This window comes from Syngnathus scovelli, chromosome 17 (genome assembly GCF_024217435.2).
Source record: "Syngnathus scovelli strain Florida chromosome 17, RoL_Ssco_1.2, whole genome shotgun sequence".
Taxonomy (NCBI): Eukaryota; Metazoa; Chordata; class Actinopteri; order Syngnathiformes; family Syngnathidae; genus Syngnathus; species Syngnathus scovelli.
In genome coordinates, this window is record NC_090863.1 from 5,179,295 (window position 1) to 5,205,507 (window position 26,213).

The 26,213-nt window shown below is 45.5% G+C and overlaps 2 protein-coding genes across 5 annotated transcripts; one reads left to right on the forward strand and one right to left on the reverse strand.

The window, feature by feature from the left end:
• Nucleotides 1-10,329: 10,329 nt before the first annotated feature.
• ss18 (SS18 subunit of BAF chromatin remodeling complex) lies at nt 10,330-17,278 on the reverse strand. 4 transcript variants are annotated; one of them, XM_049746747.2, is made up of 11 exons: nt 17,104-17,278; nt 16,629-16,705; nt 16,468-16,552; nt 16,061-16,217; nt 15,485-15,715; nt 15,232-15,402; nt 14,887-14,964; nt 14,205-14,327; nt 13,150-13,280; nt 12,765-12,828; nt 10,330-11,691 (listed from the first exon to the last, which is right to left on the reverse strand). In XM_049746747.2, the coding sequence occupies exons 1-10, from the start codon at nt 17,170-17,172 to the stop codon at nt 12,811-12,813; spliced, it is 1,140 nt and encodes a 379-aa protein (XP_049602704.1). In that variant the 5' UTR covers nt 17,173-17,278; the 3' UTR covers nt 10,330-11,691; nt 12,765-12,810. The 4 variants fall into 4 exon arrangements, with proteins under 4 accessions (XP_049602704.1, XP_049602703.1, XP_049602705.1 ...); XM_049746746.2 differs by lacking the exon at nt 12,765-12,828; XM_049746748.2 differs by lacking the exons at nt 12,765-12,828; nt 14,887-14,964.
• A 437-nt stretch (nt 17,279-17,715) lies between these two features.
• psma8 (proteasome 20S subunit alpha 8) lies at nt 17,716-20,082 on the forward strand. The gene is made up of 7 exons (XM_049746749.2): nt 17,716-17,942; nt 18,608-18,734; nt 18,837-18,961; nt 19,046-19,168; nt 19,246-19,365; nt 19,525-19,587; nt 19,676-20,082. Exons 1-7 carry the CDS (start codon nt 17,841-17,843, stop codon nt 19,769-19,771), a joined length of 756 nt encoding a protein of 251 aa, XP_049602706.1. The 5' UTR covers nt 17,716-17,840; the 3' UTR covers nt 19,772-20,082.
• The last annotated feature ends 6,131 nt before the right edge of the window (nt 20,083-26,213 follow it).

Sequence of the window (26,213 nt, forward strand, 5' to 3'; positions counted from 1 at the left end):
AAACTCTTGACTGCTGAGGAGGGGGAGGAAGAAGAGGAAGGGAAGGAGGGGTATTCTTCAGAGGAGCTCTTGGAAAACTCTGTGTTGAAATCCCAGATGAAGTCCTGTCAGAGGGCTGACACGGAGCATCCGGGGAGCGCTGGGGTGGAGTGGTGGTGGGGGTGGGGTTTGGTGCTCCGGGTCTGGACACTGGCCTAGTTTCCCTCCGACCCTGCACCACAAAGCCCCACCTCATCTGTTCTTGACTGTCATCCTGACCTCATTGAACCAGTCTTGTAATATTCCCCATCATTTTGGAGGTGACAACAAAACACAGAAGCCCCTCAAGTAACAAAAGAAGATATCCAATTCAGTTTGAAATGAAGTTGACACTTTCAAACTAATTTAGCCTGTTTTTCCAATGGATGACAGAACACTTCACTCCTGGCGCCATCAGAGCGAGCGAAAACTGAAAAGGTCTAGATGATTCCTCTTGCTCACCTGAAAAAAGGCATTCAAAGCTCTTCTGTCATGTTCATGTCACGGCGTCAAATATGTGCTTTTAGTGAAATGTCAGCACGGGCGGGCGTAAATGCTGCTAGTTTGTGTCTTGTAGCTAGTTTGATGTGTCGGCAATCCCTTTGCTAGCCCAATAACTGGCTCACCCCAACGCTTCTCTTTCATGCTGCCTCCTTTATTCTCATTCTTGGTGGGATTCCTCCAGAGGTACATGGTGTGCCTCTTAATTTCCCCTGGGAAGCGTGCGGGAAACAGACACTAGTGATTTTCCAGAGGATGAAAACATTGGAATAGGATATCTGCGGCACGTGTACTGTTGCCGGGTCAGATAAGCAGTTAAGCGGGCGGGTGCCGTAACTTGTCACGAGTCTGTGCTTTGCATCCGCTCTTAGCTTTCCTGTCTTTTGTCTTTCTAGGGAGTCAGCACATCTCCGCCGGAGAGAGAGAGAGCAAAAGAGAGAGCGGATGGACCTCGGGGGAATCATGTGGCCCGACGGGTTTAGTTTGTACAACCGTCACATACCTGTGAGGGGGGGGGTGGGGGTGATGTGAGCGGCTGCTCCTCTGAGGAGCAAAAGTTTCTGCCATGTTTACTGTCGTGTTCTAAGGTACGGCAACATGGCTTCAAACACATCAAACGCGTCTACAGGAATACTGATATTGGGAATGCCGTGGGGAAACGCACCAAAGGCACGAGAAAAAAAAAGAAACAACACACACATGCTCGTGTGTGCCCACGTCTGTGCCCCGAGCGTGCGGGAACCACACACAAATTCATCCATAATTTAAAACAAGCATGTTTTTTTTGGTGCTAGCAAATAAATGCGAATGCTTCGAGTTAGACATCATGTTCATCGTGAAGGATTTTTATCCAGGTACGATGATCGAAGAGACTAAATTGCATAAAAGAAACGGTCAATGTTGTAAGTCTTGTTGCCATGGAAACAATGCTAACTATTGCATGGATGGCAAAGACACTCAATGTGCTTTGTTCACATTGTTGAGGGACAAACGTAATGGAAGATGCCAAACAAGTGACACCTCTGGCCAGCTTGGTGTGAATGCCAATTTTTGTCCACGTGCCCTGCGAAATTAAGGAATGTCTGTTTTAATAATCACAAGCGACTGTCGCCAAAAGATCTTCTCAAAAATATTGATGGGGGGACAAGGCAACCTCTCAGCATCGACGTCTAAGAAGATGGCTACACTTGATTTACGGAGCACCAATGATGGATTTACCGAAGGCGGCGTTTGTTTGCCGCGCCTCCGAAGGCGGGAAGACGAGGCCGCGCGTCTCCGCCTCCAGTCCCGACTCGTGGGGACGTTGGACCGGATTAGACGGCTGACAGCTGGGCCACATCTCTGGAGGCTGTTGAGGGAGGGGCACCCCCCCACCACCACCACCACTAGCACACTCGCTGCCTGCTCGCCTGTGCACCAAGTGTCAATTTGAGCACGAAGGAAAGATGGAGCGAGCCGAGGAAGTAAGTAAGTGAGGGTCCGCTGGTGGTCCTGGGTGGGTTGATATCAGTGGTGCATGTACACCGTTAGGCATCAAGAAACACACAAAGCACTCCTCCAAGCGTGGACGTCTTGACCTCTCTCCTGTGATGATAATAGTGAGCACCGCATGCTATCGGGCCAGCATATTAAACAGGCGGCATTAGCTTTCCCATTAATTGTTCCACAATCAAATTTTTTCCCTCGCCAAAATCAAAGCTTTTAAATAATGCAAAAAAATAATAATAATTCTCGCCTCGGGTGGTATCCTGTACAATTACAATCAAGGTAACAAAGATGCTCAAAAATCAAACACTGGTTTTATTTCCATTTGGGTTGATGGGAGACGTAATTAAATGTGACTTCTCTAAGCGGTGGAATTGTTTGACGGGCTGACTTCCAACATGGACGTTAACTTCCACATGAGAGGATTTTGATCGCGGCGTGCACAACAGGCGCCATTTACACGAGTATGACAGATGTTGGTCCGTCGCCGTATAAGAATGTTACCTAATAGATTCTCTTGTGTTTCCTTCGTCGTGGTGAGGACGTGGGCCGCAGGGCCGCGAGTAGACTTTATTAGCCCGCCATTTATTTTTATAAATGAGAGACGGGGCCGCACGTGGGGGTGGAGGCCAGTATGCAAATGCGGGCCCTCATTAAACAGCAGCCGCCTCTGTTGTTTGTGTTACATTAACGAGGCGCAAGCAACCGGGCTAACTAATAACAATGTAATGATCAGAGCCCTCGTGATGAAGTCATCACAAGCCTCGACATTTACTCCTTGATGTCATCGAACCCTCATGTCCCACCCGAACGCTCAAGGGGGTGTTGTGATTGAGTTGAAAGACTGTTCTGTTCCTGCTTCCCCGATAATACGAGGTACACAGGTATGGGAATGATGGTTTAAGATTCCATTATTTTCCTTAATTCGTCACACGGCAATGGTAAATCTGAAATCCATTTTGGTGCATTGTGGAAGGTGGCGATGTTTATTTTTTCACAGTTTCAAACATTTTTTTTCAAACAGAGTCCCACTCTGCCCCAATATCGTATGGTGTTCCACAGAGTTCAATTTTAAGGCCCCTGCTGTTTTAATTTGATTTGCTACCCTTGGATTTGAACTTGAGAAAGCATGCCAGATGACAGTATGTCTCTTTAAGCAACAAGTACGCTTTCTCTGGAAGGCCTCTTGATCTGTCTGGAGGAAATCTGAGACTCTTGAACCTCTGAAATCCCTCCAGAGCTGTAAATGTTCAACCTATTGATGTTCAGTCGGTGAATGAAAGGCACTAATTTAACCATGGGCGGGGTCAAAGTCAAAGTGGGGGTGGTCATTATTCAAATGAGCTGAATACGGACATCTCAATTTGGCAAAAGGCTTGTTGAAAGACATTTTCAGAACCGGGCAGATTAAGATTTACATGGTTGTTTAATTTCACACTTGATGGGTAAGCAAGCACTCCAGAGACCCAACTATTTGTATAAAAACAAAGTCAATTTTCCATAATATGTCCCCTACGAGTCTTATAGTAGCAAAAACACAATACCTCCCTATTCCCATAAAAAAAGGGAAAAAAAGAGGAAAAACTGCAACCACAGCAGTTCTATTTTTGGGGTCTCTTAATTTTTCCTGATGAAGTTGGGACGCTGCCGGTGTGTGCGTAAAGATGTTTATCTGGACGGCTTTGGTGGAAATGAGGAGATTAACCCCACATAACTAGCAGACATCTTCCAGTTGATCTCAGCATCATTAGCGCGCATTAATAGCCCGTGAAATGTGTTTTTCGCCCCTCCCCAGTATCATCTTAATTACATGACATCTGACTTGGCCATCTTAACGACGACTCTCTTTGCTTTGGGACTTGCGAGGTGCGTTTATTGAGTCTTCCACACCTTATCCGAAAAGACTGTCTTTTGCCATTAGAGAGACAGATTGACACAAGTGTCGAATAAATCTTCATGGCACTGAGTCAGAAATATAAATAGAGCAGCAAAGATAGATTTGTCTGCCATGTTGATGAAGTTACCTTTGGGGGAGAACGCTAGAGTCGGGGGTGGAGGGGGGGGCACACTACCTTTTTAGTAATGAGGACAACTGCAGACTGTGTGGTCTCCTCATAAAAAATGATAGGTTGGGAGGTACCCCACCGAAGGCCTTGCTGATTTGGGGGAGAACCAGCCCCACCTGGTGGCTACATGTGGAGAAGATGTGGGTTTTTTTTTTCCTATCAGACACTTCCTTCCTTCCTTCCTTCCTTCCTTCCTTCCTTCCTTCCTTCCTTCCTTCCTTCCTTCCTTCCTTCCTTCCTTTTGCTTTCTATCTTTCTTTCTTTCTTGAAAGCGAGGTCCAATTACAGCTCTATTGCTAATCAATGTGAGACATTAGGGCGTGTATAAATCACACTCGGCCGGGCGCCTGGTTAACAGGGGGATGCCACTGGGGACGTGAGAGCGAAGCAAACAATGTGACGCTCGGACTAAACAATGAAGACCCAAACACCATTATCACGTCCACAAAGCAGATTCATTAGACAGATCTGTTACGATTTTGTCGGGATGTTTGGCATTTTAATGGCGTAGATGGGAAAAATCATTTGTTTGTGTACAAATGAAATTTTCCACATTTAAAAGAAATGAGAGGAACCACTTTGATTGCCGCTGTGTTCACGCCCACCGAGCGCAGACCGCCCTTTCTTGAATGCCCCGGCTTGCTCGCCAGGTCTAACGCACATCACAAAAACAGAGCTAGCCTTTAAGTCCATTATCTTAATGCTAATGTAAAATACAACGTATATTCCCAAGTGCAATTTCTCCTTATTAAAACTCGCAAAAATGTTGTGGGCTTTTTTTTTTTGTGAAGGCTCTTCCATTTATTTCTAACTGCTTTGCGTGTTGTGTTCTGTTCTCTCCAGCAGTATTTTGCAATCTAGGCCCAAGTGATTATTTGCTATTTACAGCGACTAAACAAGCAAAGAGCACCAGAGGTGTTTGTCAAATATCTGGGAGTAGTGAGGTTCCTGTGTACATTTTTAATTGAAGATGTCGTTATTGTGCCCCGAAAAGCCTCGCTTGCAAAGTGCACACGCAGGCGTTTGTAAAGCGAGCTCGCTGCAGACGGGGACCATGTGAAGAAGACTCTTTGATGTCTTTGGGAAACGGGCATAATGCATGTGTAATTAATAAGCCATTTGCATATGATGAACTGGGGCACTTAGTCAATGTTCTTGGGATACAAATACCTGAGGAAAACAATAACAGTACAGAAAAAAAAGGGATGGGGGAGAGACAAATCTACAGCCAGCTACGGATTAGAAATACATTAGTCGCTAATTATGTGCTAATTGGCAATATTTTACCAGGTGTTTGTACTTAACTGGTGGTAATGCCCTCTTGGAAGGAGCACATCGCATCGCAGGTATCCTCCGCGGAATCTCTCGGCCCTTGGTGATTAGGATGCAGCCAGACAGCTCCAAAAAGAAGGATGATCATGTTAATGATAGGGCTAATGACAATGAGTTGGAGCATAATGACCTACCTCACTTGAACACTTTTGTGTTATACATATATAAATAGCACTTTTCCAGAAACATATGGTCATTTTAGATGTTAATGAATGAGCTGTTTCTACACATCTTTGTATTTGATTTTGCATGGAAACTCAAACGTCACGTCTCTGGAGTCAGTCCACTTTGCAAGAGTGCTGACATGGACTAGTAAATGTAATGACGAGGACACAAAAAAGACAAGCACGTATCATTTGGGAGTCGATTACAGATGCGGCAATAAAGTTCGCAACAACACAGCCCACGTCGACGCTTGTACATGTCCATGCGTAAACCATTTGGCATAGTATTTCTTTCATTTTTTTTTTTTTTAATGTTGGAGATTGTCGCTAGTTATCGTTATGACGACGATGCATAAAAAGCCTTTGGTGGTTTATGACAAGCTGTGTATTTTACGCTCCATATTGCACCCTTGTGAGTGTTTTCTTAATTGCATGTTCCTGTTGAGTACACTTTATTTTCTACATCCTGTACAGCACTGGCATGTATGGGCCACTATATTAGGTACACCAAGCTAATAAAATGGAATCATAAGACCTATGAATGAAATATTTGTTTTGCTACGAGTCTCAAATGTTAAATTGACAAAGAAAACTGAGATTTGCTAAGTGAGGAGGCACCGTTGAGATTTTTGTGTGATTTTGCCCCAGTTTGTCGTCAAAGGATTGCATCACGCATGTCTTTTACCTCTTGTGACTCAACCTTTCTTTTTTTTCTTCCTGCAGCTCCCTCAGCATAGTTCGACCTTGACTGAGAGGCTTTTTTTTTTTTTTTTTTTTACTTCCCTGAACATAAGCGTCGCACTTTCTCGTAATCCTTCGGGAGCGCTGAGGTGAGAGCTGTGGCCCACTACAGCACTCCAAGTGGCTGGCAGCAGATCAAAAGCAAAGCGGGTTCTTGAGCTCATTCCAATTATAACGGCACACACTATCGGGTACAAATACAAACAGCACGTAAGCGATAGTGCCGATGGCCTGCAGGAGGGCTGCCAAAGAGCAGGCGGCATGCTAATCAGGATACTTCTCGCCATGGGCTAGTCGGGGAATGGCCTCCCATCTTGCCCATTCCCAGTCAGGCAGGGAAAAAAGGGAGAAAATTCCCTATCGGGACAATCCAAGGACATAATATAAAAGCAGCGCTTTTGCTCTTTCGAGTAAAATGAAGTAATGCACAAAAACACCCCCCCCCTCCCTCCCTCCCTCCCTCCCTCCCTCCCTCGTTTGGATAGCCCCCTCGGAGCTTGGCGGCTCTCCAGAGCCACGCCGGGGCAGTGGAGCAACAGCAGGAGCCTGAGAGAGAAGCACACATTGTGCACGGCAGGACCTCACCAGCGGAGGCCTGCAGGCACAACTCTCAAGGACGCGCAGAACTGGGGCAGAGAACTTCCAAGCTTCCAACTGGCAGGGTGGAACCACACTGTGTGTGTGTGTGTGGTGTACTGGCTAAAAGTTCCCTGGATTCATCCACGAGGGCGATTTAGACCATGAAACTAAAACAATAAATTTATTTTGGAGGACTTTTCGAAAGGATCCATTGGCCAAATAGGTTCCATCGCTAAATTATTTCTGTGATGGTTCCAATAAGAATCCATCTACACTGACATCTGTCCAATAAGAAAATAGAATGATAACATTACTGAAGATGATCGGAGCAGGTGGGTAGTTTGGTGGAGTGCGTCAGGATCTCAAAAATGTGTTTTGTTGTTTTAAAACGGCACTGAGGCACAGCCAGCAGCAGTCCAGTGTGGCTCAGGTTTACCGCGCCCGTCACATCAGGAAGAAAAAAAATAAACTAGGAACCACGCCGATGTGAGATAGACTACCCCCAACCAAACGTTAGCACATCGACCCGCGCCACCATCCTGGGCCTCTAATGGAAGCCCCGGGCATACAGACGCCTCCTCGGCTTGGACGCAGGCGTCAAGTAGCGCGCTCCTCATCACCGGACGCAGCGGGCCGCGCCGTCCTCTTTATCTCTCCCTAGGACGGGCTTTTTGGGAACATTGCAGGCTCACGTGACCAAATGAGCGCCTTCTAATTTGTGGCCTCGGATTAAGGCTCGGCCGGACGCCCGAAAGAATCAATGGCGTTATTTGCCTAAAACACTGATGTGGCGAGAAGCAGCTCGCGGGGTGCTTTTAATGCCGCCGCGGTTCCAGTGGCGACCGGGCCGTATTGATTGCGCCCGGGCGCAGCTACGTGCATCTTGCGGGGATGGATCTATTTGTGGTGCTCTGGGCTGGGATAGGGGGGGCTCCGCCGGTGGGGCAGAGAGCTCGCTCGGCCAATGCCAAAAACATCACAACGGCCATGTTTACAGATTACCCAAAGGGGAAGTAAATTACAACAATTATGCAGGCGGCGGGAATACCGATAGAAGCGTAGCCGCTCGTTCACCCAGAGAGTCGTCTTTGCCAGACCAGAACGAAGACAAAAGCGCGCACTCGATTTGATTTGATGGCTAAACCCTCAGCAAACGATGGGATTTAAACTAAGGGGGTGGGAGGGAACATCACATGCATGCAAAATAAGTCGAGGTTGTCAGCTTTAAGAAATCTTTTTGTCTGGCACAATGGCGGATCAGCGCTGTCGTAGCTTTCGAGACTTCGGGTCATTAGTTGGAGTTTTGAGAGCAAACTCGCAGTAATCACAGGACAACGGCAATTAATCATGAATGTAAACATTTGGCAATTTGCAGCACAGACAAGCCATTTGCTCTTGTGTTATCGCTATCGGTGCGAGCTAGAAGAAGGAAGAGTCTTATCCAAAAATCACAGGCTTTTGTTTGCTGCAGCGCTGACATATTCATGACCGGGGCCATAATAGTCAGATTCCTGTTGGAGACCCCCAGGGGGAGCGCAGAAAATGGTGTCACATCCAATTACTGCGGCACACTGTAGCAGTACGTATGCAGCCATCTCCAGAAATCACAGGTGCGCACACACATTGCGCTTTTCAGGTTGCTTGAGAAGCATTCTGAACGGCCCCACGCACGCTCAGCCTTTATGAAGATTGCAAGAGCAGTCAAAAGAGAGCGGGCTTATTTTTTTTAATGCAGACAGAATGCAGCGGAAAGACTCAATTTGAACACATTAAAATTTTGGTTTCAGGTCGTTCTGTTTACCTTAATGCACAGGTGTCCAACTCAAGGCCCGGGGGCCAGATACGGCCCGCCACATCATTTTATGTGGCCCGCGAAGACAAAATGTGCATCAAATTCATGTGTAATTACTAGAATTGCAAATTGTCTTCACTTTTAATATCTTTTTTTAAATATTTGACCAGTTTTTACTCGTCTGATTTGAAAACGAGTTCTTTGTCAGTTTGTTTTGTAGATTTTACGGTGTATAATATGAGGTGCTCATACATTTATTTAGGTTGACAGTCATAATGGCCCTCCGAAAGAAGCTATGACTACAATGCGGCCCGCGAAAAAAAATGAGTTTGACACCCCTGCCTTAATGTTTAACAGACACATACTCCCAGGAGTAAAAATTATTTTTAAAAAATTCTCCACGGTTGCATGAAATTTGCCCCTACTATAAAATGACACTTTTTAAATAATAATAATCATAATTTCACTTTAGCCAACAGAATGGAAAATAATTTTTTTTGGAATACATTTTTGAAAATAAAAACAGCTCGACAAATCATATTTAAAATCCACTTCAAAACATTCATCACTTGGATTTGCAACCTGGCACCGTTTTGAGCGTCTGATTATCTTTGAAGATTAGAATTCTGCCTGCGCACCTTTTTGTGCCTGCCAACGAGGGGGAGCAAAATGACATTGTGATCATAGCTGGCAGGCAAGACGTGATCTCTCGCTTTCTTTCTTTCACTCTTCCTCCCCACTTTTTCCTCACTGCCCCCCCCCCCCCCCCCCCCCCCCCCCCCTAGCCACGTTCTCCGTGTGATAGAAATCCTTCGGGGAGGTATAAGAGCTAGTTATGGGGGAGATGCAGCAGGCGCCACAGTTTAATTGGAGATGTGTCACACTAAATAAATGGTGCAAAAACAAGCGCTGACTGGAGGCTTGAGGGAGGGGCCCTGGGGATGCTGCCCTGTTTTATTGGGCAGGAGCTTTGCACCGCTCCAGGGTGAAACGGGGCCAACCGACAAAGCTGCGGCGTGCCTCCCAAAGACATTTCGCCGACGACAAGGTGTTGCATACGTGCAATTCATTACATCAGCAGCATGGGATATTTTCACGTGACATTGCGCCATCTTCCAATAGGTGGCAACCAATCAACCAGTTTAGCAAGAAAGCACACGTTATTATAAGAACAGGAAATCTTACTGAGTCGCCTTGGCACCTCCTCATCCTCCCCGAAAGGCCTCAGACAGTCGCAGGAGGAGTGACCTTGCGTAACCCCGGCACCGGCTGCGAGGGCACAGCTGAGGGCAGCATCTGCCAGGCTCGACTGGGAGTGGAAGTAGGGAGGGATTGGGGGGGCAGCCACCACCATTGCCGGCTCTGCCAAGCCACGAGCCGGGTTCGGGGAGCCCCAGTGGCAGATGGGTTGGGCGGGGCAGCCAGCTGTGGAGCAGCAGGACAATGGTGGTGGTGAACTGGGAGGCAGGCGCTGCTAAAATCTGAGCGGCAAATGTAGCATCGAAATATTTTGTTATCATAAAGACTGAAGTTCCAAAAATGTACAGTGAAGAGTACACAAAAATTTGAGTTCTATAATAAACCAAAAATTCCCAATATTAATATCAAATATTGTTTGAAAAAAACAAACAAAAAATAATGAGTGCAAAAATACATTAAAGATTCCTCCAATTTATTATCAGAATGTACAGTATAACATTACCATGACACAAATGTGAACGCCGTGTGGATGGGAATGCAAAATATTTCAAACAGCCATAGTGTATAGAAACAATAGGAGAGGTCGGTGTTGCCCTCTCCACGCCACGCCGCGCCGTCCACGTACGCATCAGCAAAAAAGCCGGTGAACACAAACTGCACAAGCAGCCATGAAACTGGACATGAACATTACGTTTTACTTCTTATCTTACATGATGTGACAGCCGTTAACATTCACGTACGACACTACTTAAAAGACGACAGCCTACACACGTACTCCGATGAAGGAAAACATTCCAGCATTGCTAGTCGTAATATATCGGAAGGAAACTACGATTTCTTCCATTTGCAGGAGAATGAGGCCAAACTGAAAGGAAAGAAAGGGACTATCTCGACTCGTATCATGTTATTCTTATCCCGTTGACTGATTTTTCGTCCCTACTTCATACGAGCAAGTTTCTCATAATTTTCCTTTCGGTTTTTTTCTTTTCAGGCTGGCCCTTCTACACTTTATACACGACCAATACGTTCCCTTGGGTTTGACATACCTAAGCACACCTTTGGCCACATCTTGTCAAATTGTGGCAAAAGACATCTTTTTGTTTATTTTCTCTTCACCACCGAAGTTGGCACAGTTTATTTAGTACAGCAAATGTCTTTTTTTTTCTATATAAAAACACGTTCTAGTGGCAAGTTTGCTTTCCTCCTAATTACAATTTGAGGAAAGCAATTGCAAATCGTTTGAATGGTTCAGTTCGTAACAACAACAATGTGCTGGATAACCCTCCCCCCCAAAAAAATAAACATTGTTGACAGACAACTTAGTACTAGCTTCCAATGTCTTATACAAATTCATGTCTCTACAAAAGAATAAAATAGATTTTTTTACATCATCACATACATTGAGACGTGTACCTGTGCGGGCACGTGTAGACTCCAAAGTCTAGGCCGTGCCCCTCTAGCCTTTTACACACACTTTCCACCTACTGCTGGCATTATTGCTTCTTGTTAACAGGGATCCGAAGCATGAACCACAGTAGAACCACTTTTGAATCGTCTGTGAAAGGAAAAAAAAAAAAAACTCTGGTGTGCAGTCGACGTAATGCTCAAGGATAAGGCAGCTCCATCTTTAAGGCACTGCCGCTTTGAGACGTACTGGACCACAAAAAAGGGGGAGGGGATGGTTGAAATGTTTATGAGCCCAAAATAGGGAGGGGAATGGATTTGTTTTTTTTTTTTCCGTGTTTGTTTGTGCTGCTGTGACTCATATCATCTGTGTGGGCGTTTTTCATTGCTGGTAATTTCCATACTGGCCCTGTGAGGGAGGATGGGAGGGGGAAAAAAAAGGTGACAGGGCTTAAGTTACTTGTTTAAAAATACAAAATACATTAATACACACACCAAAATAAAACTGAGCTATCAAGCAACATCTATAATTGACTTGACTGCACACCATGACGTATGGCTGCGTTTGCATGTATCCACCAGCAGATGGAGGCAGATCCTCACAAGTGGTGAGCTCTTACAAAAAATAAAAAAAAAACACTAGTGGAGAGAGGGAGTTTTGCAGCAGGGCTCTCTTGAATGATGGCTTGAGCAGTGTTTCTCAAAGTGTGACCCACGGGCCACTGGTGGTCTCAAAGAAACCCCAAGTGATCCGTGACAACATTTGACAAAAAAGTTAAGCAGATTGTGTAAAAGAGAAGTGTAACTTGGTTGTTGTGAATAACAAAAGGAATTTTTAGGGCCGTGCCGGAAAGTCCTATTTTGGTATTTCGATCTTTTTTTTTTCATCGTTTCCTTTTGGGAAGTTTATGTCCAAATTGCTCACCTGTGCAGACTTTCAAGTTGCAAAAGAGCAACTGATTTTGTGTACAAATGATGTAAATTAACAGATTTTTTTTTTTTTTTTTTAATCGTGTGAACAAGTTTGAGAAACACTACTTGAGGAGCTACTTTTCAATGAGATAGATTCAGGGCAAGGAAGTAGTAAGCTAATGTACATCTAATCAGGGGTCGAAGTGTGTTTAATTTAAGAGTATAACTTGAATCCAGGGCAAAATACCTAAACTTTTTTTTTTTTTTTTTTTTTTTTTTTTTTTTTTTAACACAGATCGGGTAAAGCCACATAAATGTGTTTTGGCTCTTGGCAAAGCATGCTGTGTTCCCGGACCTCAATAGCGTATAAATTCGACCCCTGGCTAACCAACGGTGTTAAAAAGGAATACAAACGTCTAATCTTATCAATCACCTTATCAAAGAAAGAGGGGAAGAAAATAAAGGAAAGAAAAGAGAGAGAGAGAGAAGGAAAGCATAAAATGCAAAAATTGAGGCTAGGTGTTCAAAACATCTAGATTGGACGTTGAGGTCTTCACAGCAACCATTTACCTTTGCTTCTTATAGAGCTAGTCAGGGGGTTCAAATCCCCGGGCCTTTATTTCCTCATGTGCCCCTGAATATTCAAAGATAAAGATATCAAAGTGTAGCTCGGGTCCCCGACACGAGAGCACAGGATATTACAGGGCGAGAAGAACCACGGCAGTTAGCGGCAAACCTAAGGAAGAAGCCTTCATATTTGGTCCCTGAAGGGGAGGGGCATGCCACGTTAGCCAGAATACACAACCGAGGTTAACACAGGAATGGCAGTAGCGACAAACATGAGTAAGCGCAAATACGATGAGAGCATGCACAAAATACACACCGAGTCAAAAAATGCAGGACGAGCTACAGTCGTATCGGATCTCGCCGCTGGCCGCGCCGGGCGCATACTCACCTGGTCGTAGCCATAAGGGCGCTGCTGCTGGGCCTGCGGGGGTCCGGGCTGAGGGGGGCGATAGCCGCCGTACTGCTGCCCCTGCCCCTGGGGGTAGTTGGGGTACTGTCCCGGAGCATTCTGGGAAGGCCCTAAAAGGCAGATTGGACCAATTTGGTGCAGTTTCATCTCAAGTTTGAATCTTAAGCACTTTCGGAGCAAGAATGCAATTTTGTTTTATTTCCGGAGCTATTCTGTTGAAGAAGCTGTGATCGTTTTAAACCTTAGCGCGTCTGTGAAGCTTTGAGAACACCACGATGAAATACGGTAATGCAACGCTTCATCATGAATTTTTAGTTTGGGGGGGAAGAAAAAAGAAAAGAAAAGAGAGACTCTGACATAATGAGCAGAGTTGGCGGAACTCTAGGGAATCCCTTCCCAACCATTAATTGGATGCCATAAAAAGTTGATGGATGCCAACCAAAGGACGGCCCAAAACCGGACTCATTTGTTTAGGCGACGTTATGCCGCCAGCGATTCAGGTTGGGGGCCCACACGTTAGCTCCCTTGTGGAGGGAGACATCAAGGAAATGATGCTGGTCTTCATTAGAGAAGCAGACTTCATTATGAAAAATGAGGAGCGGGCAAGAGAGGGAGGAAGAGAAAAAAAAAAAACTTTTCTCAACCTTCGCATGGTGAATCCAAGATGTGCGAGACTAAGCAAAGCCTCACGATGCCCACGCAGCATCATTAGGTGCTCGTAACGCCGCTCAGCAGAACCCGGTGAGGGCTGGCGAGCGACCAGCATGTGTGGCAGGCAGATGGAGCTCACCTCGCAAGCTTTGCCTGGCTGCGAAGCTCATTACTAACTTGAGCTTTGGCCCGCACTCAGGTTGAGGGATGGAAAGTTCTGGAGGGAAATTGGATGAGGGAAAAAAAAACCATCCTCCTATACTAGCATTGCATGAAGACTGACAAAATGATGGTTCCACTTCATTGCAATCTCTCACTAGGAAACCGGAGGCATTGATTTTCCTCTGCAGATGTTACCCCGAGAAGGTGGTAGTAAGACTCACCGTAGCCCTGCTGCTGTGGCGGGTAAGCCTGCTGACCCGGGTACTGCTGTTGAGGTGGGTAACCCTGCTGCTGTGGGGGGCCTTGCTGATAGGCCTCTTGCTGTTGGCCGTACTGGGCATTCCCTTCGGAGCGCAACATCAAGACATGTGAGCAAGGAAACAAGCGGGTCCAAAAAAAAATGCAACGCATCGGTAACAGAGCAGAGCTGTTTTATACACGAGATTGTGCAGGTGTGCCTAATAAAGTGCCCAGTGACGGCATGTGAACACCAGGTTCATGTTAGTAGGAAAAATATTGCTGTCCTTTTCAAAGGGAAAAAGTCATTTGTTATGTGTGAAAAGTCATAGAAATAGAGTGTTAGTAGAAGGGGGGCATACAAAGTAAATGTTAATTAAGAAAAGAAAGTAAAAGGCAATGAGGCTGTTACGAATCCACGTGAATGCAGTTGTGCTTCGCAAGCGTGGTGGAATTGTTGAATGGACTGCTGATCCTTGGGGAATGGCAAACACTATTTGGAAGCGATGATGTCATTTATTAGGCCAAAGTCACTTTTTTCATTTTACCACCTAATCATAAAGGTGGGCGAGGAGGAGGGGGAGGGGGGCTTTGAATCACGCAGTCTCTTTGCATCATTTGTGTGTTAACACAAGGTGCTGGGCTGACTGGAAGGATTTCTCCTACCTTCAGAGGCTCCCTGTCCTGCGTGACTGTACTGGTCCCCATAGTAGTCTTCCTGCCCTGGGTACTGCTGAGGGGGTCCTACATGCACATACACAACATACACACAAGTAGATTCAAGGTGCTGTTGGAGCGACCGGCTGTGTGAGGATGAGGAGGGAAGGTGTGGCATTTGGATTTCCGACCACTATTCTGGAATTGTATTGCATCCCGGATCAGGAGGATGTTTGGCGGGCAAGCCGTGTGGAGACGTGGGGAGAAACGGGAATGAGAAGTGTAGGAAAGTGGGTTAGGGAAAGGGAGGAGAAAGAGCCACACTCACGCACACACACATGGGAATTGGGTTACCTTGCTGAGGCGGTCTATACGGGGGCATGGGCCTCTGCCCCATCACGTGATTGCCCTGGTTCACCTGGCCCATCATGCCCATGGGGTTCTGCTGGCCTTGGTAGTGCTGGCCGCCCCCGCCGGGAGGCATGTTGTACTGCTGGGATGGAGGCTGCTGGTGCATCATGGGTCCTGACACGGACGGATAAGACGGAAAAGCTCAAGAGCACGGCGGCGGGAGACGTCCGTCAAAGTCGCAAGCCAGCGCCTTTACCTTGATTGGGCTGCATGTTCATACTGGGTCGTGGCCCGTAGTTGCCCATGGGCTGGCCCTGCGTCATGTTCATCTGGCTTTGTGCCGGCATGCCCTGCGACGGGGGGACGGCGTGGTTGTAACCGCCCATGGATCCGTGGCTGCTCGGGGGCATGTTCATAGAGCCGGCGGGCATGTTGGGGGGCTGGTTGGGGCCTGGACCGGGGCCCTGCATGGGCATGTGATTGGGCCCTGGGGGTAAACAACATTGTCAATGCGGACAACTTAGCTTACGAGAGGCGCAACGATCAATCGACAACTAATCAATTAGCAAACTAATTGCAAATTATTTGTGCTAATCAGTGAATCTCTGAGATCTTTTTTTCATTTAAAATTGTCCAAATGCTCAGAAGAGTAAATATCCGATTTCAATGTCATTAATGAAAAGAGAAAGAGTTGAGGTCCAAGACAAACAGGTGACATCATCCTAGCACAACCTCCCTTGCAGGTCTGCGCTGTTGCTAAGCAACCCAAGTGAGAAGGACTGAAGGGAAACGGAAGGGGAGGGGGAGCAAGATGGAGGGAAGGGCCACTTACCAGGCATTTGTCCGTTCATCTGGTTCTGCATGTGTGGGGCAGGTGGCCCGCAGCCCACCATCCCCTCGGAGGGCATGTTGTGACCGTGACTGGGCTGAGGCGGCCCTCCGCTTTGGTTCATCCCACCGGGGCCCATAGGCATGTTTTGAGTGGGTGGCTGCAAAACACAACTGAATTCAACTAGAGGCAAGATTCGAACCTTCAGGTCAGAACTGCAAGGCAGACGCCCTTAACGCTTGTCCACCTGGTTGTCCACAGAACGCATGATTACTAAAAATCAATCACTGTGGCTCCTCTGTTTAAGACAGACTTCTGTGTGGACAAGATTTCATACACAAAAAAAAAAAGGGGGAAAGCTATCACCATCAGCACCTTACAAATATCCCAAATCATGTACACATACTTACTGCTGGTAGAAGAGACTGCATGTTCTGATTAGAGTCTGCTATTGTGGCCAGGTACACTAAATTTCTGTGCAGTATTTGTTGATACCTGTCGAAGTGCAGGCAGTTATTAATAGCAGTCCATTTTAAAAGGGGAACTCCAACGACAGTGGAGGACAACTTACTGTGAACACTCTGTTGTTTTGCCCTTGCTCTGGAAGTCCATAATACTCTGAATCAAATGGTTATTTTCGTCAAGTAGCTGCAAAAGCGAGCAGACATATAACAATTATTTACTGCGAGATAGATTTTTCACATACAATTCTAAATGAACGATTTGACCGCAGTAATAAAAAGGGGGCGTTTAATTATAAAACGTGCCTTTGAAGCTAACAAAAGAAGCGTCTTGCTAGCTTGCTAATAACGAGCTAACACAATACTAAAAACGTGCTCGGTATATAAAAATACATTTGAACGTGTGAGTGTTTTATGGTCTGCACATGGCAGGTTCAGATTCACCGCGCCGGGATTAGCATCATTGTGCCCAATCCATCCATAGCCAGTCGGACTCGAATGGACTGCATCGATTAGCACTAGCGGCTAGCAGCGTCTCAAAAAGCACAGCCTCCATTCTGCGACGCTTTCAAAAAGATGAATTACCTTTTGTATTCCAGCAGGGGTAATATCACCCTTGCCACGCTGTCTGTGAGGTACGAACGCCACCGACATGGTGATACCGGAGGTGAATTATATGACCGAGATCATAAACCGCAAAAAAGTCGCGCGCACACTTAGCAAATCTGTACTACACAACTCCGATGATTGAACACACTAGGACGACGTTGTAATGCATTCGTCCGATTTAGGGGGGGATATATGAGATGTGAAAACCTGTTTCGAAAGTATTTATGCGATAATGCCTGTACGGTGATCCATATGGCGTTTAATAACCATCTAAAACAAATACTACTTTCAACATCGTTATTACATTGTAATAAACACGTATATGCTTTCACAATCAAATTCGTGTTTCCCCTATGCTGCGTGTAATGAAACAGCCCAGAAGCCACAGGAAATGGATCCCTGATTTGGGAGATTTAAAAAAAATAAAAACGCTGTACTTGAATATTTTTCTTAGGTTATCGTTGACACAAATAAATTTTTGAAAATACAATAATTAATTCCTAAGTATATATCAACATATTTTCCGTGAAATTAGCTGGTTTAACAAGTTACAATTTTCGTATTCGTATCTTTTCCGAGTTCAGAGTTCACGCGCATGCGCCGTGCTCGACCTGCGGCATCGTTCGATTTAGTGGCTTACGGCTAAAAACTAGCTGAATCATTTGGCTAAAGTCTCCCATTAACTCTTCTTATTGCACACGTCTTGCGAGGTTATGGCTGCAAGATACGATAGAGCCATCACCGTCTTCTCCCCGGATGGCCATCTCTTTCAAGTGGAGTACGCGCAAGAAGCTGTAAAGAAAGGCTCCACAGCGGTCAGTTTGGAAATGAAACTAAAAAAGCTAAAGCCAGCGCTAGCTAGTTGGCTTTCCTTTCTGTTGACGAAGCTCACAGTTCATTAAAGTCCGCCTTACGAATTTTGCAATAGGCTTAAATTGTAAGAATTATGTCCTAGACGCGTGTTTCGTTTGAGAAAAACTTTTAACCGTGTTAATGTGTTAGAAAGCTGCCCTCATCAAATTAGCGGATCAAATTTGACTTGTGATTTAACTCATTCTGAAAATACTTAAAGTCTCTAGTTATTACCCAATATTGTTTTCCATGTCATAGCTGACATAGTATTTATTAATATCCATGGAAACACTGTTTTAAAAAGTGCCATAGGTTAGCATTAAGTCGCTGTGTCATGCTCTCTGAGAGCTTTCAGTCTCCAAGTTATCAATTTGACATAAATCACCAGAGCACCGTTATTTAATATTAATTTAAAATTCAAAAAAGCAAGCTGGTCGTGTTATTGCAGTCACATTTATAATAAATAAATGTCACTGTACTTTATCATTAAAATTCCGTATCTTTATAATATTTAAATGCCACATTTTATGTTAAAGCCTTTGTTCATGTATTTGGCTCTGGTTGCCACAAGTCAATCTTGCTTAAAACCCATAATATGTTGCTTTTGTCTGCATGTGTGTGCAAATAGGTGGGAATCAGGGGCAAAGATATCGTCGTCCTCGGAGTTGAGAAGAAATCGGTAGCAAAGTTGCAGGAAGAGAGAACCGTCCGCAAGATATGCGCCCTCGACGAGCATGTCTGCATGGCGTTTGCAGGTGAGCCATAGAGGACATTTCCCAATAATTCATGCACGCAAGTCTCAAAATGTAGTTTGTTTCTTGTTTGTTTGCTCATTCCTTTTCACTGCCTTTTTTCAGGGCTGACAGCAGACGCTCGTATCGTGATAAACAGAGCGCGTGTTGAGTGTCAGAGTCACCGCTTGACTGTGGAGGATCCCGTCACTGTGGAATACATCACACGCTACATCGCCACCTTGAAGCAGGTGGATATTCCCACTATGTTCAGTTTAAATGGGTTGCAAACTGACTGGTCACATCCATGCGTTTTGAAATGTTTTTGATTTTAGCGTTACACCCAAAGCAACGGTCGCAGGCCATTTGGCATCTCTGCACTGATTGTCGGCTTTGACGACGACGGGACCCCTCGGCTGTATCAGACTGACCCGTCGGGAACCTACCATGCCTGGAAGGTGGGTGGTGGCTTTGGCCTTGTAGTACTCACGTGTCCAAATGTTGAATGAGAGCGCCATCTTCCGTGTCCTGTTAGGCCAACGCGATTGGCCGCAGTGCCAAGACGGTGAGGGAGTTTCTGGAGAAGAACTACACGGACGAAGCCATCGCCGGAGACAATGAGGCGATCAAGTTGGCAATCAAAGCTTTGCTCGAGGTGGGTTTAATGTGCTGGGAAATACAAAGAAGAGAGCAGAGGCGTAATAAAGTAAAACAAAAACTTGGAGCTTATTTGCTGCATCGCTCTAATTTTCTTGAACCTTTGAGATCATCATCCATCTAGTCTTCAAACCCTCACTTTGTATTCCTTCAACAGGTGGTCCAGTCGGGAGGGAAAAATATTGAACTGGCTGTAATCAGACGGAATCAACCACTCAAGGTGATTTTCATTCGCGCCGCCTCACTTGTACATTCTATATTCTAGTTCCATCGAAGCTCATCATGAGCATCTGTTTACCTGTGATCAGATCCTGGAGGCCAAGGAGATCGAGACTCTGGTGGCTGAGATCGAAAAGGAAAAGGAGGAAGAGGCTGAAAAGAAGAAGCAGAAAAAGTCGACTTGAAATCTTTTTTTTTTTCTTCTTTTTTTTTGGGAACTTGGATATGGAAGTAGCCTTTTGGGGAGGATAAAGGGGGACTGATAACTCATTTATTTCACTGTAAAGAAGTGAATCCTAACTTGAGATGTACCATACCTCCAGCTGTTCCAAGTGTGTAAATACCCATACATACACACAGCACTCAAGTTAGGCTTCACACACGGACATTTTTCTATCATTCATCTTTGCAAATGCTTTGATGGTGACAAATATCACATGTCCAAAACTAACCGTTCAGATTTGAAATTGGGAATAAAAGATGACTTGTTTATAAAGGTCTTCATTCATATCATGGCGCAAAAAAAAAAAAAAAAAAAAGACAAAACACATCCCAGTAGAGTGAGATTTTTAGTGGGCTCGGAAAGAATGTAAACCCTGGAGGAAGCGGGGATATTATTTGCAGGTATTAAAATATTCATACATGTTCTACTCGTGTGACACGTCGCAATCTTTTATGTCAAATGGCTAAATAGTAAACATGCATGAAGTCATTTAAAACATCTTCAATACCTGCTTTGTCCAAATTTTTTTCCAAATAATATTCAGTGAAATCATTTAGTTGCTAATATGGGTTGCATGTCAATTTTGTAAGCTGTATCGCTCGTCCTCAGCCGTCATTTTAAAACAAATTAGTGAGGGAGGTGTGAAAGCAGCACCTAACTGGGGGAGTGGAGGGCTCCCCCTTTTCACCTTGAATTCGCTTATCAAGCCAGCGCTGCTGTGAATTCTCGCCGACACAATTATGGCCGGCGGTGTGGAAATGGCGTTTAATGGGATCCTGGCCTCACACCCCAATGGGAACTTTCGGGGACTTTAATCTGGGAGCCCCTTTGAAAAAGTTGTGCTCCGCTGTGCCAAGGGGCCCCCGGGGGGCTTCCCTCCGACTCTCCAGCAAAGACATAATGGTGAATTCTTAAAGTCCTTCATTTAGAGTCATCTCCCCGAGACAGGATTTCCTGAGTGGATGCGTTGGCTGCCTGGCCAAAACCCAAGTGCACTTTGTTTGCCATTTGTCTTGTTTGGAGCTTCTGCACTGACCAGTATGTGGGCGCCAGGATGCCGTAATGAAGAATAAGTCATCTCGCCATCACAGCGGGCGTGACGTCACTCGCGTTGGTCTGCTGCAACTGAAGGTTTGTCACAGCTGCTCGTTCGCCTTACATTCCTTAGGTGGAATAGAGTGAAAAATAAAATCTTTAATATATATTTTTCATACCTATTACTAAATATTTTACTATATACTCCAGCTTTTCAAATTAAAATACTCATTAATATTTGGCCTAATATACAATAATGTACAATAAATTGAGCGCCATTTCACTTTCTAATGATTTATTGAAAAATCCCAGTTAGCACTAAAGCTGATAATGAAGTGAGTCGGTGGCTAAGCTTAGCCGGACATTATTGAAAAATGTGTGAGCTGGCCCTCTCAATCGCCTAAGCTTATTTTGTGCTTCAGCAAAAGTCTTTTTTTTTTTTTTTTTTTTTTTTTGCAGCTGCTTGTGGCTATGGAGTCTTGTATTTCTTCCCTCCCACTATTCCCCTTTCTTTATTTATTTTTCCAGCATTGTTGTTGGCCATAATCAGCTACTGCTGCTGCTGCGCCTGAGGATAAAGTCCATCTCTCTCATCGCCGGCTTGGGCTCATCATTATTGCAGAAGATAATGGCTTCACCAGAGGTCATCAGCGGAGGAACGCGGCCCGGGGACATGTACTCTCCAAGCAAGAATGCACACTGCTGCGGGCTGTCAACTGAGTGCATTGTTTGTATGCAAACACATGTGCACTCACACACACACACCTGGATTTTAGGCTTGTTACTCATATAAAAATACTGTTGACCTCTTCACCAACTTCATCGTCCATGCATATGCAGTGGACTCAACACTGTAAACAATTTGGGGTTTAATCAACACACTTGGGAGGAAATAGGTCTTTCAAATCAAACCTGGGGTTCAAACCATAATCAATTCTTATTTCACAAACGCAATGCGAATCAGATTGTTTACACTAAGGTGGGGTGAAAAAAAAAGACTTAAAGCAACCTGTCTGTCAGAAGATTGGAAAATTATCACAATTACAGGCAAGTTGTAGATTTTTATATTTTTTCGTGAGGGGGGGGGGGCACATCTTAGTAGTACCGACGGGGGGGGGGGTTACGACATAGGCGTCTATGTGTGCCTTCACCAGCAGAGGGCAGTGTTGCCTCAAAAGCACTATCATCGACTCATTTTTTCCCCTTTCATCTGGCTTTTTTCATCTTACAGACTGACAGTGTGACACCTATATCTTGCAGACATGTTTTTGTCTCTTTACTTAAACCCACGCACGCACACACACACGCACACACACACAACAATGTGAACAAGGCAATCCGTGGAAAGAGCGTTTTTTTTTTTCTTCAAATTGTCAGATGAAACAGCAGCATGGCTTGTGTCCCCAAGCCATGGCCAAGCTGTCAAAGTGTGTTGGGTCGTAAAAGGCTACGCTCTCAACACTGTCCCTTTTCTGCTTGTCACACGTCGACAGCTACACACATCAACTATTTGTGTGTATAGCCCATTGCCCCCCCCCCCCCCCCCTCCCCCCCCCACACACACACAACCCCGGGGGGCACTTGCAATGCAAAGTTAACTTTGGGCATATCTGCACGCCGGCTTACATATCCAAAAGCAAAAAAATAAAATTATGTTTGCTTTTTATGCCCCCCCCCCCTCCTAGCTGCAGGGAAGCATTTTAAATGTCATTCCATTATCTCCTATCAAAAATCTCATCTCCCCTGTCCCTGAATCTTATTTTTAAGTCTCCCTCTCTTTTTGATTTTGAGCACACGGTTCAGTAACAGATACGGCTGACGGCTTGATGCCTTTGTGTCCGGTAAAAAGTGCAGGAATACTAATAGTTTGACGGGAAACAACACTAAAGACAAGGTTTTGGGTTTCCCCTCAAGAGTCAGCTGTCGGGGCTTTTGTCCAGCGACAGAAAATCCTCCTCTAATTGAAAGTTGATACTGAAGAAGAAAAAGACAAAGCAAAATGTGGCCGAATGGTAAAAAAAAATAAAATAAAAATCCGTGGGAGGGCTGCAGGGCAAAACGCCATCGCCTTCGGGGCCCGACGACCTCCCGGCGGTTTGGCAGAAGCCACTCACACATCACATGACATTACTCGAGATGAGGTTACAGGAAAATGTCAGCCGATGCATAAGGAGGAACCATCGGCCCGTAGGATGATTAGATTGCCCGGGGAGGCGCAATCTTGCATTCCCACGATTCCCCTCTTTCCACCCACGCCCTCTTTTCATTGTATTTCCGCTCTTGCTTATTGCATGTTTTCAATTTGGACTATATTTGCACTATTATTGTTAAAGAATTAGTAGACCCCCTTTTTCCCTTGATGCCCAACAAGCCCCTTCAAAAAAAAAAAACAAATTTTCATGCAAGTCTGTCTGTGTTTGCAACCCCCGCCTACTCTCGGTTAGTCAATTTATTCCCCCATTTTAAAACAAATGTTTTCCGTGACCATCAGAAGAAGACGACAGGGTAGAGGAGACGGCAGGAGAGTTCAGTGCAGATGTCTGAGTACGTCTGACAGAGAGGACAGCCCCCCAGGCAGGTCCCAGCCCTACAGCACCCAAAATGACACATGACTGCTTTGACTTTTGTCATCCTCTGCCCCTAAACCCAAGCTGCCAATACACACTGAGGCAAGTCGTGGACACACACACACATGCTCAAAGACACAGTCACACACTGTATACTGCTTGGATTACATTATCTGTATCCCCGGGACACGAGCCCTCCTTGTTGGATGACATTTGGGCTTGCGCAGCACTAAGGTTACCTTTTTTTTTTTTTTTTTTTTTGCCCCTGAGTTAAAGATGCCTGTCTGCGGCATGCATTTGAAATGAAGGATGGAAGGGGAAGTGGGAAATCAGATGAGAAAGATTTCCAAAAGCACTTTGATCAGGGGCATCAACAGTCACGCGCAAACTTGTTAAGCAGTATGTAAATTTGGGCTGATACTGAATAAAGTTGCCAGAATGGCATGAATCCATTGTGCTGCGATGATCAAAATAAAAGAGGGCTTCATGCGCTGCGGGGCAAGAAAGTCACAGACATGAAGGCTTCCCCCCCCCCCCCCCTTCTTTCCTCCTATCAAGGGGCTGATGGGATGCAGAGAGGAGAGATGGAAGGCAGGGAAATGAAAGATAGGGGGGAAAGCCTGGAAGGATCTCAATCTAAATTAGCAAGAGTAGCAAGGAGAGTGTGCTGAGCGAGACACATAATCGTGATGAAAACATCAGCACTCACCCCGTCACTCGTCGGGCCAATCTCAACGAGAGCTCAAATCGTATCGGAAAGCGGGAAGGACGGAGTTCTCGCCAAGATTGGTATTTTCCACCAAACGTCATTAAAAATCAATAAGCAACTTGCTCTCGTACGACACACCGAAATCCCAGAAAGTTTGGGTGATGAAATTACTTATTGATCCGACTTTCACTTCAAGTACCTCAAACATCTTACGTAAGAGAGCAGAAAATCAATATTCTTTTGATAAAGAGCAACAATCCCTGAACATTTTTGCGGATATTGTTTGAAAATCACGATTAGGAGACACTTGTAAGAATGAGCCGAGCGCTCGGTGCTGATTAATGCCAGAATTGTAGACAGTTTGGCCAAATTGGACCTGAACTACATCAGATGTACTCTGTTATAAAAATGAAAAAAAATCAATAAAAAAACTAATAAAACATCCCAAAGTATTCTATGGCCCTCCTCACATCAGCTGACACAGACATACAACTTGCCGTCCATTTTGTCTTAACTCTCTTCTTGTTCCCCCATCACTTTCTTTATGTGTCCCTCGTTGCCTCTTTTGTCTCCGTGACTGACATCGGGAGATGGATGCTCGTTGTCACGGGGACTCTTGTCGCCTGTCAGCTTTAAAGCAACGGCAAACAGAAGGATCACTTTCACAGGTGGGGGGAGAAAAAAAAAGTGGATGATTGTGTTTCACACCATGGAGTGACTGTAATCTAATAGTCACTTGAAAGTGGCTCTGGATCTTCACCCTGTCTGGCAACCGAGTCAGTCAGAAAAATCCTTGTTCCGAGGGTAATTATGAGAACAAGCTGATTCGGTTGTTCAATTTCACATTGGATGGATGTTTGCAGTTAACGAGCAAACACAATGGAAACTTTTGTGATTGCTTCCTAATTGGCGGAGGTATGCGCTCAATTGAAAGTCACTTTGCTTTTATTCCGGCGTGGCCTTGGCCTCCCTCTAGCGCAGTGTAGCGCCTGTAAATCTGCCTCTCTGCTGACAACAAATAAGCACACACAGAAGCCCCCCCCAAATACAAGCTTGACGTCTGCAAGGTGAGGAGGAGGGGGAAAAAAACTAGGGCCCTCAGGTGCATGCCCTCGTAGTCTTCCTCTGTGCACCTGCACCGGCTCTCTCAAGTATGCCGAGTGTCTTTCGGCGCACAATGGAAGGCCCGCGGCGCCTCTCTCCAGCTGAGAGCCACCTCTCTCCAGAGGATGGGGCCAGGCAAAGTGCCAGCACTAACAACTGATCCCGGCCGATAAAGGAGCCAGGTTGGCCGGCAGGAAGGAAGTGACTCGGCAATCCTCCGCTTTATGTTCCCTTTGAAGGGAAATAGTTTTCAAATGTAAACAGTAATTGATTGTGTGTGGTGCGTATCGGTTCGTGGCGCGACGGATCGAAACATTCATGGTTCGGATTGGATCGCGGGTTTGACTCATCATTTTGTGGATCAGTGAAAAAAAAAACAGGAGAGATAGATTTTGCCCGTTAAGTAAAAAAAAAAAAAAAAGAAAGAAAGATTCAACACAAAATGTCAACTATAGCCAGCAGGGCATTCAATGCTAGCGGCTAGCTGATAGCGGCGAGCTTACACCATACCAAAGAGCGACATCGTACTAAACATACTAGAATTAGCGATTAAATATGATTTTGGTTGGCCTTATCCTGATGTACTAAATTGTGTCAAGGCAATCCAAAAAAAATCAAGCTAGCCATCACCCCACCAGGCGAGCCACCTTCAAAATAAAAGTCCACTGAGGCTTTTAAATTGACCAGTGTCATAGCCAATGTTGTGTAGACATAGAGAGCACACATCTGCATGATCTGACCCGCTTTTTTTTTTTTCTTTTTGTGAGGCACGCGATGCAGCGTAGTCACGGCAGGCCGCATGAGCCAGCGCAAGATCATTGGAGCACTCACACTGCTGGGGGGCGGCTGACTCCAGCAGCGGTTCGGCGAGACGGCCGTGGCGGGTCAGCCAGGCCGCGCAGCTGGGAGGCCCCGTGGCCAAACGTTGACCTTCTGCGAGCAAGTCAACTTTACATGCAGCTGCACTTACGATGAGCGAGAAGTGCTGC